The sequence below is a fragment of the Hyla sarda genome, chromosome 1 (assembly GCF_029499605.1).
Source record: "Hyla sarda isolate aHylSar1 chromosome 1, aHylSar1.hap1, whole genome shotgun sequence".
Taxonomy (NCBI): Eukaryota; Metazoa; Chordata; class Amphibia; order Anura; family Hylidae; genus Hyla; species Hyla sarda.
The window spans coordinates 432,697,514-432,718,821 of NC_079189.1; the positions used below are offsets into that span (position 1 = coordinate 432,697,514).

Sequence of the window (21,308 nt, forward strand, 5' to 3'; positions counted from 1 at the left end):
TAAACATTAATAACTCTGGAATGCTTTTAGTTATCATTCTGATTCCGAGATTGTTTTTTCGTGACATATTCTAGTTTAACTTAGTGGTAAAATTTTATGGTAACTTGCATCCTTTCTTGGTGAAAAATCCCAAAATTTGATGAAAAAAATGAAAATTTTGCATTTTTCTAACTTTGAAGCTCTCTGCATGTAAGGAAAATGGATATTCAAAATATTTTTTTTCTGGGTTCACATATACAATATGTCTACTTTATGTTTGCATCATAAAATTTACGAGTTTTTACTTTTGGAAGACACCAGAGGGCTTCAAAGTTCAGCAGCAATTTTGAAATTTTTCACAAAATTTTCAAACTCACTATTTTTCAGGGACCAGTTCAGTTTTCAAGTGGATTTGAAGGGTCTTCATATTAGAAATACCCCATAAAAAACCCCATTATAAAAACTACACCCCCCAAAGTATTCAAAATGACATTCAGTAAGTGTATTAACCCTTTAGGTGTTTCACAGGAATAGCAGCAAAGTGAAGGAGAAAATTCAAAATCTTCATTTTTTACACTCGTATGTTCTTGTAGACCCAATTTTTTAATTTTTGCAAGGGGTAAAAAGGAGAAAATTTTTACTTGTATTTGAAACCCAATTTCTCTTGAGTAAGCACATACCTCATATGTCTATGTAAAGTGTTCAGCGGGCGCAGTAGAGGGCTCAGAAGGGAAGGAGCGACAAATGGTTTTTGGGGGGCATGCCGCATTTAGGAAGCCCCTATGGTGCCAGGACAGCAAAAAAAAACACATGGCATACCATTTTGGAAACTAGACCCCTCAGGGAACGTAACAAGGGGTAAAGTGAACCTTAATACCCTACAGGTGATTCACGACTTTTGCATATGTAAAAAAAATATATATATTTTTTACCTAAAATGCTTGGTTTCCCAAAAATTTTACATTTTTAAAAAGGGTAATAGCAGAAAATACCCCCCAAAATTTGAAGCCCAATTTCTCCCGATACAGAAAACACCTCGCATGGGGGTGAAAGTGCTCTGCTGGCGCACTACAGGTCTCAGAAGAGAAGGAGTCACATTTGGCTTTTTTGAAGGAAATTTTGCTCTGGGGGCATGCCGCATTTAGGAAGCCCCTATGGTGCCAGAACAGCAAAAAAAAAAAACACATGGCAAACCATTTTGGAAACTAGACCCCTCGGGGAACGTAACAAGGGGTAATGTGAACCTTAATGCCCTACAGGTGTTTCACGACTTTTGCATATGTAAAAAAAAAAATTTTTTTTTACCTAAAATGCTTGTTTTCCCAAAATGTTTACATTTTTAAAAAGGGTAATAGCGGAAAATACCCCCCAAAATTTGAAGCCCAATTTCTCCCGATTCAGAAAACACCCCATATGGGGGTGAAAAGTGCTCTGCTGGCGCACTACAGGTCTCAGAAGAGAAGTAGTCACATTTGGCTTTTTGAAAGCGAATTTTGCTCTGGGGGCATGCCGCATTTAGGAAGCCCCTATGGTGCCAGGACAGCAAAAAAAAAAAACACATGGCATACCATTTTGGAAACTAGACCCCTCAGGGAACGTAACAAGGGGTAAAGTGAACCTTAATACCCTACAGGTGATTCACGACTTTTGCATATGTAAAAAAAAAATATATATTTTTTACCTAAAATGCTTGGTTTCCCAAAAATTTTACATTTTTAAAAAGGGTAATAGCAGAAAATACCCCCCAAAATTTGAAGCCCAATTTCTCCCGATACAGAAAACACCTCGCATGGGGGTGAAAGTGCTCTGCTGGCGCACTACAGGTCTCAGAAGAGAAGGAGTCACATTTGGCTTTTTTGAAGGAAATTTTGCTCTGGGGGCATGCCGCATTTAGGAAGCCCCTATGGTGCCAGAACAGCAAAAAAAAAAACACATGGCATACCATTTTGGAAACTAGACCCCTCGGGGAACGTAACAAGGGGTAATGTGAACCTTAATGCCCTACAGGTGTTTCACGACTTTTGCATATGTAAAAAAAAAAAATTTTTTTTACCTAAAATGCTTGTTTTCCCAAAATGTTTACATTTTTAAAAAGGGTAATAGCGGAAAATACCCCCCAAAATTTGAAGCCCAATTTCTCCCGATTCAGAAAACACCCCATATGGGGGTGAAAAGTGCTCTGCTGGCGCACTACAGGTCTCAGAAGAGAAGTAGTCACATTTGGCTTTTTGAAAGCGAATTTTGCTCTGGGGGCATGCCGCATTTAGGAAGCCCCTATGGTGCCAGGACAGCAAAAAAAAAAAACACATGGCATACCATTTTGGAAACTAGACCCCTCGGGGAACGTAACAAGGGGTAATTTGAACCTTAATACCCTACAGGTGTTTCACGACTTTTGCATATGTAAAAAAATATATATTTTTTTTACCTAAAATGCTTGTTTTCCCAAAAATTTTACATTTTTAAAAAGGGTAATAGCAGAAAATACCCCCCAAAATTTGTTAGGCAATTTCTCCCGAGTATGGCGATACCCCATATGTGGCCCTAAACTGTTGCCTTGAAATACGACAGGGCTCCAAAGTAAGAGCGCCATGCGCATTTGAGGCCTAAATTAGGGACTTGCATAGGGGTGGACATAGGGGTATTCTACGCCAGTGATTCCCAAACAGGGTGTCTCCAGCTGTTGTAAAACTCCCAGCATGCCTAGACAGTCAACGGCTATCTGGCAATACTGGGAGTAGTTGTTTTGCAACAGCTGGAGGCTCCGTTTTGGAAACAGTGGCGTACCAGACGTTTTTCATTTTTATTGGGGAGGGGAGGGGGGTTGTATAGGGGCATATGTATATGTAGTGTTTTTTACTTTTTATTTTATTTTGTGTTAGTGTAGTGTAGTGTTTTTAGAGTACAGTCACACGGGTGGGGGTTCACAGTAGTTTCTCGCTGGCAGTTTGAGCTGCGGCAGAAAATTTGACGCAGCTCAAACTTGCAGCCGGATACTTACTGCAATCCTCCGCCCATGTGAGTGTACCCTGTACGTTCACATTGGGGGGGGGGGGGGGACATCCAGCTGTTGCAAAACTACAACTCCCAGCATGTACGGTCTATCAGTGCATGCTGGGAGTTGTAGTTTTGCAACCGCTGGAGGCTCCGTTTTGGAAACAGTGGCGTACCAGACGTTTTTCATTTTTATTGGGGAGGGGGGCTGTGTAGGGGTATGTGTATACGTAGTGTTTTTTACTTTTTATTTTATTGTGTGTTAGTGTAGTGTTTTTAGGGTACAGTCACATGGGCGGGGGTTCACAGTAGTTTCTCGCTGGCAGTTTGAGCTGCGGCAGAAATTTTGCTGCACCTCAAACTTGCAGCCGGATACTTACTGTAATCCTCCGCCCATGTGAGTGTACCCTGTACATTCACATTGGGGGGGGGAACATCCAGCTGTTGCAAAACTACAACTCCCAGCATGTACGGTCTATCAGTGCATGCTGGGAGTTGTAGTTTTGCAACAGCTGGAGGCACACTGGTTGTGAAACACTGAGTTTGGTAACAAACTCAGTGTTTTGCAACCAGTGTGCCTTCAGCTGTTGCAAAAGCTACAACCCCCAGCATGTACGGACAGCGGAAGGGCATGCTGGGTCTTGTAGTTATGCAACAGCTGGAGGCATACTACTTTCGCTGGGGATGCTGGGGATTGTAGTTATGCAACAGCTGGAGACACACTGGTTTGCTACTTAACTCAGTGTGCCTTCAGCTGTTGCAAAACTACAACTCTCAGCAGTCACCGACAGCCAATGGGCATGCTGGGAGTTGTAGTTAGGCAACCACCAAATGCACCACTACAACTCCCAGCATGCACTTTAGCTGATTGTGCAAGCTGGGAGTTGTAGTTATACAACAGCTTAAGGTACACTTTTCCATAGAAAGAATGTGCCTCCAGCTGTTGCAAAACTACAAGTCCCAGCATGCCCATAAGGGAATGCTGGGAGTTGTGGTGGTCTGCCTCCTGCTGTTGCATAACTACAGCTCCCAGCATGCCCTTTTTGCATGCTGGGAGCTGTTGCTAAGCAACAGCAGGAGGCTGTCACTCACCTCCAACGATCCTCGCCGCACAGGTCAGTCCCTCGTCGTCGCCGCCACCGCCGCTGCTCCTGGGGCCCCGATCCCAACAGGGGCACCAGGGATCGGGGTCCCCAGCACCCAGGGTGCACGTCCCGCACCCGCTCACGTCCTCCGGAAGAGAGGCGGAGCGGGTTGCGGGAGTGACACCCGCAGCAGGCGCCCTGATTGGTCGGCCGGTAATCCGGCCGACGAATCAGGGCGATCGTGAGGTGGCACCAGTGCCACCTCACCCCTGCTGGCTCAGGCTGTTCGGGGCCGTCTCTGACGTCTCTGATCAGCCAATAATTCCGGGTCACCGGGTCACTGGAGACCCGATTGACCCGGAATCCGCCGCAGATCGCTGGACTGAATTGTCCAGCGATCTGCGGCCATCGCCGACATGGGGGTCATCATGCCCCCCTGGGCGATATGCCCCGATGCCTGCTGAACGATTTCAGCAGGCATCGGGCACCGGCTCCGCTCCAGATGGTTGCGGGGGGCCGGTAAAACACATGACGTTCTCATACGTCATGTGTCCTTAAGGACTCGGAAATGGAGACGTATGAGAACGTCATGTGTCCTTAAGGGGTTAAGGGGTTAAACCCCGAGCTGCAAAGGGCTTCATCAAATTTTGGTGCTTTTGGAATGCCTCATCTGCAACTAAAACATGAGGAAGAGGAGGTCCATCAGAACCAGGTAGGAGTTTTGGACCAGGAATGTTAAATGTAGGGGAATATAATGGTTTTCCAAGGTTTGATTCTTTAAAAATCCGAGAGTCATTATTTTAGCCATATGCAGCGATATCTACGGCCAGGAATTTGTAGTTGGCGTCGGATATAGCCATTATAATAATTGAGAAAAATGGACCCACTGTGGGCAGGTTTGAGAATCCTTATGTGTTTCCCATCTAGGGCACCTATGCAATTAGGAATGTTTGCCTTTTATTAGGAATCCTTCAGCAGACTGGAGCCAGGTCATTTCTGTTGGCTGGGGCATATACATTGGCTGCAACACTTTCCAGAGAATCTCACATTGTGGATATGCCCATGCGGAATTGAAAATGCAATGAGGCATAAGACTCTCCAATTGCAAGGAATCTAAGGAATAATAAAATAAAAACATTAATTTCCAGGAATTAAAATCCTAACATACATTTTAGCAAAAACTTTAACAAAAACACCAGCAACAAATTAGTTGGAGTATATTTAACTTATTTATACAAAATTTATTTTTCAAAATTATCCTCATGAAATTTCAGGGGAAATTAATGTAAAAATGTGTAAAGCAAAAGTTGCTGAGTTGACCATAGCAAGTCATCAGACCACTTCTTTCAGTTTTGAGAAAGCGTTTGAAAAATTTAAGACGCAATCTGATTGGTTGCTTTGGGCAACACACCAACTTTTTCTCAGGACAGGTTTCGCTAAATGCCCCTCATATTGCATTTGATCGGTTCAATGCTATATCAATTTGTACATGATAGTATTGTCTCTGGGTGGATTTGAACCACCAACCTTTCAGGTTTTTCATCTGAATGTGCTAACCAATTGCACCACAGAGACTAGAACTATCAGGAAAAAAATGTATATATTTTAATTGATACCGTCAAAAACAAACATCATGGGGAACATTTCTGAAATGCAGGAGAACAGGGATCTTGGGGGAAAAGAAAAAAGGGAAAAGAGATTGTTTGCAGAGAATAATTAACCTCAATACATATGCTGAAAAATCCCTCCATTCAGGGTGTAAAGATCCAAACAGATATGCCTACCATATTTATTTTTCGCCCTATAGGATGCACCGGCATATAAGACGCACCCAATTTTAAAGGTGCAAAATCTAGAAAAAAAAGATTCTGAACCCAACAGTGATCTTCAACCTGCGGACCTCCAGATGTTGCAAAACTACAACTCCCAGCATGCCCGGACAGCCGTTGGCTGTCCGCGCATGCTGGGAGTTGTAGTTTTGCAACATCTGGAGGTCCGCAGGTTGAAGACCACTGGTATAGGAGGTAATACTCACGTGTCCCCGCCGCTCCGGACCGTCACCGCTCGTCACCACTGTCACTCCATCGCTGTCGCTGCATCCCCGTGGTGTCCCCTACGCTCTGGACGTCTTCTTCCTCTGGATCCACGCTCTCCATCACCATCATCACGTCGCTACACACGCCGCTCCTATTGGATGACGGGACGGCATGCGCGACGACGTTGAAGGAGAGCACCGACCATGCAGGGGATCCCAGCACGGAGCAGACACCAAGGAGGCAGGTAAGGTCCCTCCCGGTGTCCTTTAAGTTGTTCGGGACGCCGCGATTTCCCCACGGCGGTCCCGAACAGCCCGACTGAGCAGCTGGGTTAGTGTCACTTTCCCTTCAGACACGGCGGTCAGCTTTCATCACCGCGTCTGAAGGGTTAGTACAGGGCATCACCGCGATCAGTGATGTCCTGTATTAGCCGCGGGTCCCGGCCGTTGATGGCCGCAGGGACCACCGAGATAGGGGTGTGTATTCGCCGTATAAGACGCACCAACTTTTTCCCCCCAGTTTTGGGGAAGAAAAAGTGCGTCTTATACGCCGAAAAATACGGTATATGCTACATGGGAGGGTAATTTTTTACATGGGTTTTCATTGCACTTTGAGCATGCTTTTAGGGGTTAATTTACAGAATCTGCATGGCCATACAGCCTTTATTGCACTTTAGAAAGAGCTGGGGGCTCAAAATGGGAATAAACTAACACATTGAACAGCATTTGCATAAAATATATCAAAACTTACCTGAGGGTAACTATCAGACGTTGTTCCGGAGAAACTGCTCGACACCTCGTATCCGGAAATGTGATGTCCTCCGGAACTAGATCCAGAAGATGATCAAAGGTCCTAGGAGACATTCTTAGGTAGTCCTGAAATTTATCAGGATACCCTCATAGCTGAGCATACAAAACATGAAATGCTCCATGCTGTGGCCTGAAATCATTAACTGGGTGAACTCAGTAATGACAGGCCAAACGCCGTCTTTTACGTTCCCTCTCTCTCTCTCACGCAACTGATACAGCTGCAGGCGTAAAATTGGCATTACAAACATGATGAAAAAAAAGTACGAAATGTAAAACAAGGCACAAGGCCCAAAATCCCACTGGTCTCCTATCTCACTCCAACCTAGAAAGGCAAACTACATGGCAACACATACCCCTTTTATTGGAATTTCATTAAAATAAAATAAACTTTATTCAAAAATGTGTGTGGGGGGGGGGACAGTATACGTATGCAAACGGACATCATTTTTCAAACAATATACATTTGAAAACCGTATACTGTTACATACAATTTGATACTGTTTGATCCGTTTTTGTGGACTGCGTTTTTTATCAAAAAACGTATGCAGGAACCGCATTGAAAAATCGTGGTGTGAATGCTTATTATCCTATCTTCCTGTATTTGAGGGCAAGTGCCTTCAGCAAACTGACTATAGATAAGGCTGCATTTACACCTCGTAGAATTTTATGGAAAACAAGTAACCCTGGTTAACACCAAAACTCCTAATGATTTAGAATAGTCCAAAGGCATATTTCATTCTATTTCATTTAAATACATTCAGATACAAAATTCCAAATCCCCCGCTTTCATTGATAAACCTGCTTACCTGCAGTCACCACTAGGAGGCGCTCACTGCATAGGGTTTTCTGTCGCCTCCATTAAACTTTATAATGTCCACATGCACTGAGTTAAAATGAACATATTATTCAATCGGCACAGTAAACGCCATAAAAATTCCAATAAACAGTAGTGGAATTACTGTTTTTTCACTGTTTCCCAGCTGAAGAATGTTTCCCTTACAAAAAATAGAGACATTCTGAAAACCAGAAGAAGCAGTGTTCTAAGTTAATGTGTAGTCTTTTTATGGAAGAATAACTCTTCATAATATGTTGGTTCTAAAAAAGGGATTATAATTTTTGATAGCAATGGGAACAGATGCACAGTGTAATCTCATAGCAGATGTAGCTTAAAATACTGAAAAGCAATTTCCAAATGCAACTAAATGGGAATTATAAGACAGATTTATTATACTTAGGTAGTATTATAGTTAAAGGGGTTACCCCCCATAAGGTGATTTTAGTACGTACCTCGCAGGCTGTAATGGACATGATTAGGAAGGATCTGCACTTGTCTTGGGGCTAAATGGCTATGTTGTGAGATTACCATTACACTGTGGCTAGCTTTTTTGTGAACTGGTATTTCCTGTTTCACTTTTTTTGACTACAAATCCCACAATTCCATTTTTCTCCCTCCCACACATCAGCCACCCCACCCATTGAAACATAAATGAGCTGCATCCATTCCAAAGACCTGTGGTTTTCAATCAGGGTGCCTACAGCTGTCGCATTAGTTGCAGATTGATCTCTCTTCCACCAAGCGATCCCTCCACCCATTGAAGCAGACAGGCTCCCTGTCATCAGCTGACTAGTGAGTCAGGTCTCGGCCGCATTGCAACCTGGGAAAAATCTGAGTCATTTTGTATGCTGATAAAAATAAATATTGGAGTGAAAATCACAGAAGAATTGTGAGAAAACCAGTACAGACACTATATTATGAACCACACTAACTTTACAGCCCCTGTAGCATAGTCAAATAAAAAAAAATCCTGGAATACCCCTTTAAGGGAGTTGAAAAAAAATGTAAACTGGCTTTACTCACTGTTTCCGGTAAATACAAAAAAAAAACATATTTATTTCTTATTTTCACAAGTTTATTTACTGTTTGTCCTGTACTCAATAAGCTAAAGTAGGGAAGTAACCTGCTATGATAAAGGGCCCATGCACACTACATAATTCAGAGCACAATTCCCTTGCAGCAGAATCGCATTGATCTGCATGGGATTCTGCTGTTTGCTGCAAACCACAGATGCTCTGTAGCAGAACATGTTTACTCTTTGCACAGAATCTGCCTGGAAAATCTCATTAGTCAATGAGATTTATTTTCCTGTGCTTATTACGTGGTAACATTCTGCGCCGATTCAGGGTAGCGCTGATTCCGCAAGGACATTTTGAGAGGAAATCCCTTGCTGATTTACCATAAGGCGCATGGGCCCTAACACTATGAATGCTTCATTGTATAATGACATGGAAAAGGACTTAGGAGTTTTAGTCGACAGTAAAATTTTTCTGTAGCGACCAGCGTCAGTCAGCTGCTAACAAAAGCAAATCATAATCATGGGGTGCATCAAAAGGAGCATAGATACTCATGACAAAGAAATGATTCTAGCTGTGGGTTGCAGGCCGCACCAGGTGACACCCGCAAATGGGGTGACACCACCAAGTGGGAAGCAATCCCAAAATGGTGTCACCCCATCCACCCTTCACTGCATCAATGCAGGAGTGTTTACTAAGCAGGTTGCATCCAGCTGTTGCAAACTTACTGCTCCCAGCACACCCAGACAGCCAAAGGCCAAAGGCTGTCCAGACATGCTAAGAGTTGTAGTCTTGCGATGTCTGTTAGCGTTCTGCTTGGAAAACACTGCCATACACTTAGCGATCGCGACCTTCTGTTTAGCCCCGCCCCCTGCTGGTCATGTGATCACAGACTAGTACGGAGGCCTGCTGGGATCAGATGAAGGACCAGAGTGCAGGAGAACAGAGGATGATGGCATGGCTGGCAGGTTACACAGGTAACACTATAAATACTGAGCCCTGAACCCTGCAAACCCCGCCCCCCCCCCCCTCAATTGTGAATTCTATCTCTGTACTGTAATTGCATTTTATTCCTGTACTGTGACATCACTGTGTCTATTATCCCTGTACTGTGACATCACTGTGTGTATTATCCCTGTACTGTGACATCACTGTGTGTATTATCCCTGTACTGTGAAATCACTGTGTATTATCCATGTACTGTGATATCGCTGTGTGTATTATCCATGTACTGTGATATCGCTGTGTCTATTATCCCTGTACTGTGACATCACTGTGTGTATTATCCCTGTACTGTGACATCACTGTGTGTATTATCCCTGTACTGTGAAATCACTGTGTATTATCCATGTACTGTGATATCGCTGTGTGTATTATCCATGTACTGTGATATCGCTGTGTCTATTATCCCTGTACTGTGACATCACTGTGTGTATTATCCCTGTACTGGGACAATATTTGGATTATTATCCCTGTACAGTGGCATCATTTGGATTATTATCCCTGTACTGTGACATCACTGTGTGCTCAGAGGAGCCCTTGTAGTTTTATTTTCCCGTCCCTGCCTGTCACCTGCATCGATGTATGAAATAAAGAATCTTCGTCTGCTATGTCTACGTGCTACGTCTTCCACCATTTTTTCTTCGCACTGCATTTTTGGCTACTGTATATTCGGGACGTTGTTGCACCACTCACACTGCATATGACACGGGACCCCTCAGTGTGTATAGACTGTTATACCTCCTGCCACCTATTTACATAAAGCACTGGTGCTGAGCAGCTTATATCCTTGTTCCCATCCTGTACTGTGACATCACTGTATTATCTCTGTTCTGTGACATCACTGTGTGTATTATATCTGTACTGTGACATCACTAGGTATGTTATCCCTGTATTGTGACATCACTGGCTGTATTATCCCTATATTGTGACATCACTGGGCATTGTTATATTTTATATGTAGGGGGCACAGGACAGGGGCCATTTTTACTATATGTGAGGGACACAGTGTTTTGCATTTCAGAGGTATGGTGTATATTATAAGGAATTTCTAGGGTGGTACAGTTTTTATGCGCAACAATACGTTGGGGTATTGTATATAGAGTAGGGCTGCACGATATATCGCAAAAGCAATCGAATCGCGATACGATCGTGATACGGTCCCCCCAGAAAAACTTGCGATTATCTGCTCGGGCCGGCTCCCGTGTGCTGCTGCAGGCAAGGGGGATAATGTGACAGGGGGGGAGAATGTGGCATTATTATATCGCATCGCATATCGAAATCGCAATATTTAGGCCCATAATCGCAATTGAACATTTTCCCCATATCGTGCAGCCCTAATTTAGAGGGTGCACCGTATGGCAAGGTTATATTCAGAGGCGCAATGTGGAATAGTATTATATTCAGAGAGCACAGTGTGTGGGGGTATTATATACAGGGGATACATTGTGTGGCAGTATTATATTCAGAGGGTACAGTGTGTGGTAGTATTATATTCAGAGGGTACAGTGTGTGGTAGTATTATATTCAGAGGGTACAGTGTGTGGTAGTATTATATTCAAAGAGCGCAGTGTGTCATAGCATTATATTCAGCGATTACAGTGTGGTAGTATTATATTGAGATGGTACAGTGTCTGGCAGGTTTATATTAATTATTGTTTTCATATAGAGGATCAGAATGCACTGACAAAGTGAGGAGCCAATGCTGGCTGAGCGTCAAGTTCTGCAGAGTCTGAGAGAAGATTTAGTTGGAGCAAGTAATGGCGGTATGTACCAGCTGAATTAGGAAAAACTATAGAGAAGACGTCACCTGTAGTCACTGATATCATTGTGTATTCTCCTCACTATAGAGAAGATGTCACCTGTAGTCACTGATATCATTGTGTATTCTCCTCACTATAGAGAAGATGTCACCTGTAGTCACTGATACCACTGTGTATTCTCCTCACTATAGAGAAGACGTCACCTGTAGTCACTGATATTGTGTATTCTCCTCACTATGTCCCATCAATGCTGTAGTCACTTGTAAGTTCTGCAGTTATGATGGATGAAACAACAACTCCCAACATAACCTTATACTACTGCTTAGATCATACTGGAAGCTGTAATTTTACATGGTAAAAACATCTTTAGCACTTTCTCATTGCGTGGCAATTGGCATATTTGCTTATTATACTTTAAATAATTTTTCACAACACGCTACACCATTGACATCCATCACAACAGGCTATAAAATTACTTTGGGAGGGTTGTATGGGGTGACACCATTTTCTACCGCATTGGGTAACACCAACCCTAGCAACACCACTGATTTTAGCATTCTACATATCACTAGTAAGATCACGCATGGACTGCTGTGTAACATTTTAAAGACCAGTGTACAAGAAAGCTGGAGAGGGTTCAAAGACAGGCAGGGTCGGACTGGCCTACAGGGATATCGGGAAAATTCCCAGTAGGCCGCCCAGCCTGTGCTTCGTTGCCCAATGCGGAAAGCAGCACAGATTGCCTGCCTCACTCGAGCATACAAGGTCCTTACACTGGTATCAGGACCTTGTATGCAGCGGTCAGGGGTGGACTGACCAGCCAGTTCGTTTGGACGTGGTCGTCCCGGATGCCCAGGCAGACAACGCTGCTTTCTGCATGGCTCAAGCACATGCAGCAGAAAGGCTCCTCTCTGTGTGAGCTACATCTGTGGCCTACACAGAGAGGAGACGTGACCTCCACCCCCATGCAGTGCAGACGCCGATGACGTCACTCATCAGCGCTTGCACTGTGGAGGATGGAAGACGCGTGCCCCTGCTGTGGAGGAGATCGCTACTTGGAACATAATCAGGTGAGCAAATATTTTTTTCTATCCTGGGGAGAGGAGGGAATGGGGTGTTGGGGCTGGAGGGGGAGGACTCTGCTGTCTACACCTACTGTGGGGGAACTCTGCTGCCTACATCTGCTGTGGGGGAACTCTACTGCCTACACCTACTGTGGGGGAACTCTGCTGCCTACACCTAATGTTGGGGATTATCTACTATGTTCCTGCCTAGCTAATATGGGGACAAACTACCAAACTAATTGGTGTGTGTATGTATATATATATATATATATATATATATATTTATTTCTGTTGTCATGACTGTATATATATATATATATATATATATATATATATACAGTCATGACAACAGAAAGAGGAGAAGAGAACTGTCTGAGGACTTTAGAACCAAAATTGTGGAAAAATATCAACAATCTCAAGGTTAAAAGTCCATCTCCAGAGATCTAGATTTGCCTTTGTCCACAGTGCGCAACATTATCAAGAAGTTTGCAACCCATGGCACTGTAGCTAATCTCCCTAGGCATGGACGGAAGAGAAAAATTGATGAAAGGTATCAACCCAGGATAGTCCGGATGGTGGATAAGCAGCCCCAAACAAGTTCCAAAGATATTCAAGCTGTCCTGCAGGATAAGGGAGCATCAGTGTCAGCTCAAACTATCCGTCAACATTTAAATGAAATGAAACGCTATGGCAGGAGACCCAGAAGGACCCCAATGCTGACACAGAGACATAAAAAGCAAGACTATATTTTGCCAAAATTAACTTGAGTAAGCCAAAATCCTTCTGAGAAAACGTCTTGTGGACAAATCAGACCAAGATAGAGCTTTTTGGTAAAGCACATGATTCTACTGTTTACCAAAAATGGAATGAGGCCTACAAAGAAAAGAACACAGTACCTACAGTGAAATATGGTGGAGGTTCAATGATGTTTTGGGGTTGTTTTGCTGCCTCTGGCACTGGGTGCCTTGAATGTGTGCAAGGCATCATGAAATCTGAGGATTATCAATGATTTTGGGTCGCACTGTACAGCCCAGTGTCAGAAAGCTGGGTTTGCGTCCAAGATCTTGGGTCTTCCAGCAGGACAATGACCCCCAAAAAATGTCAAAAAGCACCCAGAAATGGATGGCAACAAAGCGCTGGAGAGTTCTGAAGTGGCCAGCAATGAGTCCAGATCTAAATCCCATTGAACACCTGTAGAGAGATCTTAAAATTGCTGTTGGGAATAAGAGAGACCTGGAGCATTTTGTAAAGGAAGAGTGGTCCAACATTCCGGCTAAGAGGTGTAAGAAGCTTATTGATGGTTATAGGAAGTGAATGATTTCAGTTAGTTTTTACAAAGGGTGTGCAACCAAATGTTAAGTTAAGGGTTCCAACAATTTTGTCCAGACCATTTTTGGAGTTTGGTGTGACATTATGTCCAATTTTCTTTTTTTTTCCTCCAGTATCCACAAAGATTATTAAAATTTGAGTTTAGTTTCAAAAAAGGACCTGAGGATCGACTATTCAAAAGTATTCACTCTCATGTCGCTAGGAGGTGAGAGTCTTCCGGCACTTGAGCTCTGCTCTCCTCTCCCCTACGTTAACGGATGATAAGAAACAGATACTGCTACATGCTACAGCATTATCTGTTTCCCATTGACTTCCATAATGAATTTAAAAACAAAAACAAAAGTGAATTGCTTACATTGCATACAACGCATTTTTTTTTTCTGTACACAATAGCGTAGTTGACAATATTTAGAGCAAAATTGAATGTACTGTAAAGGAACCAGCTAAATGGAAACAAAAATGCAGTTTAAAGGTGTTATCAACTGGCTCCAGAAAGTTAAACAGATTTGTAAATTACTTCTATTAAAAAAATCTTAATCCTTTCAGTACTTATGAGCTTCTGAAGTTGAGTTGTTCTTTTCTGTCTAAGGCTAGGTTTCCACTTGGTTTTTTTTCTACCAGTTTTTGGAAAACTGCCACTGCAGTTTTTGAGCCAAAGCCAGAAATGTATTCAAAAGGAATAGGACATATAAAGGAAGGACTTACACGTCTCCTCCCTTATGGATCCACTTCTGACTTTGGCTCAAAAATTGCAGTGGCAGTTTTCCAAAAACTGCCAGAAAAAAAAAACAAGTGGAAACCTAGCCTTAGTGCTCTCTGATGACACGTGTCTCGGGAACCGCCCAGTTTAGAAGAGGTTTGCTATGAGGATTTTCTTCTAAACTGGGCGGTTCCCGAGACACGTGTCATCAGAGAGCACCTAGACAGAAAAGAACAACTCAACTTCAGAAGCTCATAAGTACTGAAAGGATTAAGATTTTTTTAATAGAAATAATTTACAAATCTGTTTAACTTTCTGGAGCCAGTTGATATATATAAAAAAAGTTTTTTCTTGGATAACCCCTTTAACCCCTTAACGACGCAGGATGTATATTTACGTCCTGCACCGGCTCCCACGATATGAAGCGGGGTCGCAGCACATCGTGTCGGTCCCGGCGCTCATCAACTGCCGGGACCCGCGGCTAATACCACACATCGCCGATTGCGGCAATGTGCGGTTTTAACCCTTTAGAAGCGGCGGTCAAAGCTGACCACCGCTGCGAAAGTGAAAGTATCCCGGCTAGTCAGTCGGGCTGTTCGGCGGTGAAATCGCGGCGTCCCGAACAGCTTGCAGGACACCGGGAGGGCCCTTACCTGCCTCCTCAGTGTCCGATCTAGAATGACTGCTCCGTGCCTGAGATCCAGGCAGGAGCAGTCAAGCGCCGATAACACTGATCACAGGCGTGTTAATACACGCCAGTGATCTGTGTAAAAGATCAGTGTGTGCAGTGTTATAGGTCCCTATGGGACCTATAACACTGCAAAAAAAAAAGTAAAAAAAAAAGTGATAATAAAGGTCATTTAACCCCTTCCCTAATAAAAGTTTGAATCACCCCCCTTTTCCCATAAAAAAATTAAACAGTGTAAATAAAAAAAATAAAAAAACATATGTGGTATCGCCGCGTGCGTAAATGTCCGAACTATAAAAATATATAATTAATTAAACCGCATGGTCAATGGCGTACGCGCAAAAAAATTCCAGAGTCCAAAAAAAGCGTATTTTGGTCACTTTTTATACCATTAAAAAATGAATAAAAAGTGATCAAAAAGTCCGATCAAAACAAATAACATATAGTTAAAAACATCAGATCATGGCGCAAAAAATGAGCCCTCATACCACCCTGTACGTGGAAAAATAAAAAGTTATATGGGTCAGAAGATGACATTTTTAAACGTATACATTTTCCTGCATGTAGTTATGATTTTTTTCAGAAGTGCGACAAAATCAAACCTATATAAGTAGGGTATCATTTTAACCGTATGGACCTACAGAATAATAATAAGGTGTCATTTTTACCGAAATATGCACTGCGTAGAAACGGAAGCCCCCAAAAGTTACAAAATGGCGTTTTTTCTTCAATTTTGTCGCACAATGATTTTTTTTCCGTTTCGCCGTGAATTTTTGGGTAAAATGACTAATGTCACTGGAAATTAGAATTGGTGACGCAAAAAATAAGCCATAATATGGATTTTTAGGTGGAAAATTGAGAGGGTTATGATTTTTAAAAGGTAAGGAGGAAAAAACGAAAGTGCAAAAATGGAAAAACCCTGAGTACTTAAGGGGTTAAACCCAGCCAAACTAAATGTTTTTCTCTCTGCCTGAGACTGATACCTTTTAAGTGCTTCATTTATTTAACCCTACATAAAAATCATAAATCATGATTACGTAACCAACACAAAATTTCCTAGGCACAATCTTAATAACATTTCAATTAGTTTTATATGTAGTTCCATTTAAATAGACATATACAATCCTTAGATTTGCTCCACAAAATTGCTTTAACATGGTAACAGTGATGATCTACTTGAAAAACATTAGAACCATTTTGTGGGCCAAAGTGGGGGCTCATACTTTATAAACAGCCCAGAGCCCATGGTACCCTTAATCCTCCCCTAGGTAAATTTTTTCTTTTTGTTTTGCATGTTTTTTTTTAGGCCAGATTAGGCCAGATGTTAGCTGTAAATCAAAGAGAAATTACTAAATTATTTTTCCACTTGGCGTTTTTCAGTTTGGCGTTTTTTTAAATCCTTTTGGTGTTTTTTCACTCTTTTTTTACGTTTTTCAGCTCCTTGGCGGTTTTGCAAAATCGCAGCATGTTGAGCCTATGGCGTCTTTTTTCCTGAAATCGTGGCGTTTTTCTCCCATAGAAGGCTATGGGAGTAAAAAAATGCCAAAAGAAAAGCCATGTGGGTTTCAACTTTGGCGTTTTTGCAGGCGGTTTTTATTCTTTTTTGGATCCAAAATTAGCAATCCAAAATTGCAATTTTTTTTGGTACCCAAAATTTGTTGGGTACCAAAAAAAATTTAAAAAAAAGGATGTAGGAGTGATGGAAAAAAATTTATAACAAAATTTTAATAAATTTTTAATAGAGTGTGTGTGTTTCACTTTTTTTTCTCTATTATTTTTTATTTTTAGGTAGTACTAATACTCCCAGCATGGAACAGACTGTTCCATGATGGGAGTAGTAGTACCCGTACTAATAGACATATCGCCCCAGGTGTTAGTCCTGACACCCGATGCAATCGTCGATTTATATAGCAGAGATGCGGCTCTATACAGCGCTCGCATCTCTGCACCATACTCCGGCCAGTGATGTGATATTCACCTCACTCATTCATATTTTACGCCGACAGTGGTGATGGGAGTAGTAGTACCTGTACTAATTGACAGATCGCCCACGGGTTCCGTTGTGATCCTTCTGTACAATTTATAGATGTGGTCGGCCGCTCTTCTATGGTCCCCTGCACTGACGTATATATACACCTATTCATATTTCCCACAGAGTTGTGATTGGCTGGAACCATCTGGCCAATCAGCTCTCTGCGGAAAATATGAATAGGTGAGCGGCCGCCCTCATCTATACATAACAGTATACAGAAGGATCAAAGCGGGTGTCAGGAGTGACATTCGCTGTGATCTTTCCCTAATGGCAGGTACTACTGCACCAAACATGGAGCAGAGCGTGTTCCATGATGGGAGTAGTAATACCTGCAGTTAAGAACAGATCACAGCGGGTATCACTCCTGACATCCGCTGTGATCGTCCTATATATTGCAGAGATGCAGAGCGTCTTTCTCCTGCGCTCTGCATCTCTGCTCTGTACTCCGGCCAGTGATGTGAATAGAACATCACTCATTCTTATTTCCCTCAGAGCGGTGATTGGCTGCAACCATCTGGCCAATCACCACTGTCGGCGGAAAATATGAATGAGTGAGGGGAATATCCATCACATCACTGGCCAGTGTATAGTGCAGAGATGCGAGCGCTGTATAGAGCCTTTCCGCATCTCTGCTATATTATGGACGATCGCATCGGGTGTCACGACTGGCATGTCGTTGTCTATTAGTACAGGTACTACTACTCCAAGCATGGAACAAGTCTGTTCCATGCTGGGAGTAGTAGTACTACCTAAAAAAATGAAAAAAATTGAGAAAAAAAGGAAAACACACACACTTTATTAAAAATGTATTACAATTATGTTATAAAATATATAAATTTAGTGAAATAAAAATTTTTGAATCACTACTGCATCCTTTTTTTTTTTTTTGATACCCAGCAAATTTTGGGTACCAAAAAAAACTGCCAAGATGCAATTTCCAAACAAACTAAAAAACGCCAGAAAAAACACCAGAAAAAACGCCAGACTCAGGAATTTGCACTGCCGTATTTTCAGGCGGTTTTTCTTGCGTTTTTTTCAAACCAAAAAACGCAGGACAAAAAAACAAGTAGAAACTTGGCCTAACAGACGAATGGGACCACAGATTGGGGTAGATAAGTATTGTTATAATCAGTGTCACCCAGACTACTTGCCTGTACCAACAGATTAGTGCAGGTGACACTGATGACAGTTTCCCTTTAAAAGTTAATAGCCATTAAGCTAGCAGCATCTATGCAGATTGATGCACCCGCCCTAGGATACCCCAATGAGCCAAACAAAATAAGCTATTACGTTTTAGACTCGGAACAGCTGTGGAGCTAAAATAATTCATACTTAAAGGGGACCTGTCATCTGATTTTACCATATATAACATGTGGCAATATCGTCTTCTTTACCATGCCCAGGAGACATTCCTTTCTGGCAGCAATGGTGAAGATATAAAAGGTGTCCTGCACTGGCCCGTAAGTAGTGTCCTGGGTTGAGAGCCATTCGTTTCTAGTTCCGTCTGCTTCGGCTGTATTTATGGCCACTCACCGTGATTTACAGCTCACGTCACCACTCTAATCACTAAGCAGACGGAGCAGAGCAATGACGTGGGCCATGCCTGTCAATCATGCTGAGTGGCCATGAAAAACAGAATTAACTTCTTCCAAAAACTGCACCACCCCTGTCCTCAGATTGTGTGTGGTACTCAGTTACATTAAAGTGAATGGAGTCAAGTTGTTTTACCTCACCCAATCTGAGGACAGGTGTGCGTTTTTTGTTAGCTGTGTTTTTTTTTTATTCCTTGATAACTCCTTTAAGCCCTGCACCTTTCCCCAAATTTCTAGTTTGATAATGAGCCCATGCCTATGCAAATAGAGAAATATCAGCCTGTCCCCAGATGAAGATATTATGAAAGAGGTATTTCTTAGCCTGGAAGATTTCGGCTAAAAGGTTTACTATAGCTGCTTGCCGGAAACCTTGCAGACATACGTATAGATAAACTCTGCTGCACATGCAGTAGCAGATTTTAAAGAGTACCTCTCCCCAAACTAAACTTTTAATATATTGTTCCTTATGTAATTATAAGACACTTTGCTATTTACTTTCTGTTAAAATTCTCAACCTTTATATGTTTTTAATGTCATTGAAAAAACACCCACCAGGTGGCTCTGTTCTGTTCCCTGCTGCAAGTAAAACAGTTAGTTTGGTCTCCTCCTGGCCTGGCAGGAGACCAAACTCAGGAAATGCATGCGGGACATGGGGCGGCACAGCTCTCGCAGGCTTCAGTGGCATCGTGCCTGCTGGGGAACGCCCACTTTCTCCTGCCAGGAGTTCACACAATGTGAGCAAGGAGAAAGGTATGATACAGAGCTTTTTAAAGCTCAGAAAATATTTTAAGGGCAGGAGGGGTGTTGGGAGTAGTTAGGGAACATAATTTGAGAAGTTTAGAAAATATGGTTTGATGACAGGTACTCTTTAAGGAGGGCAATCTGGGCTAGAGCCCAGGGCCAGAAAGCAATTACCCCCATTATAATCCTTTTAACTGTATGCACACATGTGTACTACCTATGTACATGCCTGCCTACTGTGGAGAGTGGAAACTAGGCACCTAAAGAAATACCTGGCTTCTGGGGGGGGGGGGGGGAGATGCTAAGATGTTTGTCCAGCAGATTCTGAAAACATGACTTGTCACTCCATCTGGCGTTATGAGCCGGATGGAGAAGAAAAAGATACTGGACAAATCACTTATGAGCCACTGGATGTAACTGTAATCACTTATATGGCCTACAGAGCCAGAGTCTGTGTACAGCTGGTATCTACCACTATATGGCCACTCAATGGTAGGAAAAAAATAGTTGTGACTAGTTAATGGCTCCAATTAATCCAATTTGCATTTTCAAAGTTTATATTTGAGAAGTCTCAAAAAAAAATTTTTCATCCAAAGCAAAATCATGCAACTCCTCAACACTTGGTATGGGATAATTCATAAATCCAATAATTCAGTAAATTCTTTAGAGAATGTTTCAGTCGCCAGCCTATGATGGCACTGATCACATATACTGGGCTGGCTATTGTGAATATGGCGGATTTATTTTCTTCATTGATTGTATTTCATTTTCAGATTCACTGAATTATTGGATTTATGAATTATTCCATGCCAAGTACTGAGGAATAAGTGGTATTATCCAGTCACTCTCTGGTGGTAAAACATACATCTGAATGCTGTTAGCAGCTCAGACAAGATGGCTACCCCCCACAATTATGTGCAGAAAATAGAATAAAAAGCCTTCAATCAGAAACCAAAAACAGATTACAAAACTAAAACACTACTAAGTGGCTAATATAATCCTCCATATGGCAACATAATTTGATAATCCTTTGGGGGGAAAAATTGCTACAAATGTAACCAAACCAATTAAAGTGTACCTGTAAAGTTGGATGAAAAATGATTACAGTGCTGCACTGTGCAGAAACCTTTTTTTTAAATGACTTTCGTTTTTTGTTCAGCCTGTAAATCGCCTGTTCTTCTAGCTGCTCATAACTATGCATTAATAGAGGAAGCATCCTGATTGTAGCCAATGAGAGACCAGTCTCCATTGAATATATTGTGATTCTACGGTGATGGGTCTCTCTGACTACTGGTGCTATGGTGACAAAAAGCACACTTTTTCTCCTAGTGTGTAATTAGGAATGGCTGGGAGCACAGACCATGGCTGCTCAGTACAGCCATTTACAGGCTAAATTGAAAACAAAAGTAATTTAGAAAAATTATTGTGCACAGTGCTGCACTATAATCATTTTTCATGTAACCTTACAGGTACACTTTAGAGTAACAGGGCCAATAAGTTGACAACTTGAGCTTTATGTATATTGGAGTTCCATATAAATTTAGGCAAAAAAATTGGGGGGAAATATATTTCACTTTATTTCTTATTGTTTTTCCCCGTAATTTCCTCCGTAATTTTGCTTATCCTGTTCACAATTTTAGCTAATT

At 42.2% G+C, this 21,308-nt stretch overlaps 1 protein-coding gene across 1 annotated transcript in view; it reads left to right on the forward strand.

Moving 5' to 3' along the window:
* Positions 1 to 9,689: 9,689 nt before the first annotated feature.
* The window catches only part of HNF1A (HNF1 homeobox A), a 49,114-nt gene continuing 37,495 nt past the window's right edge, over positions 9,690 to 21,308 (forward strand). Inside the window, exon 1 of the mRNA XM_056530520.1 lies at positions 9,690 to 9,731. Coding sequence (XP_056386495.1) covers positions 9,712 to 9,731 — 20 coding nt within the window. The 5' untranslated portion in view covers positions 9,690 to 9,711. The remainder of the gene's footprint in view (positions 9,732 to 21,308) is intronic.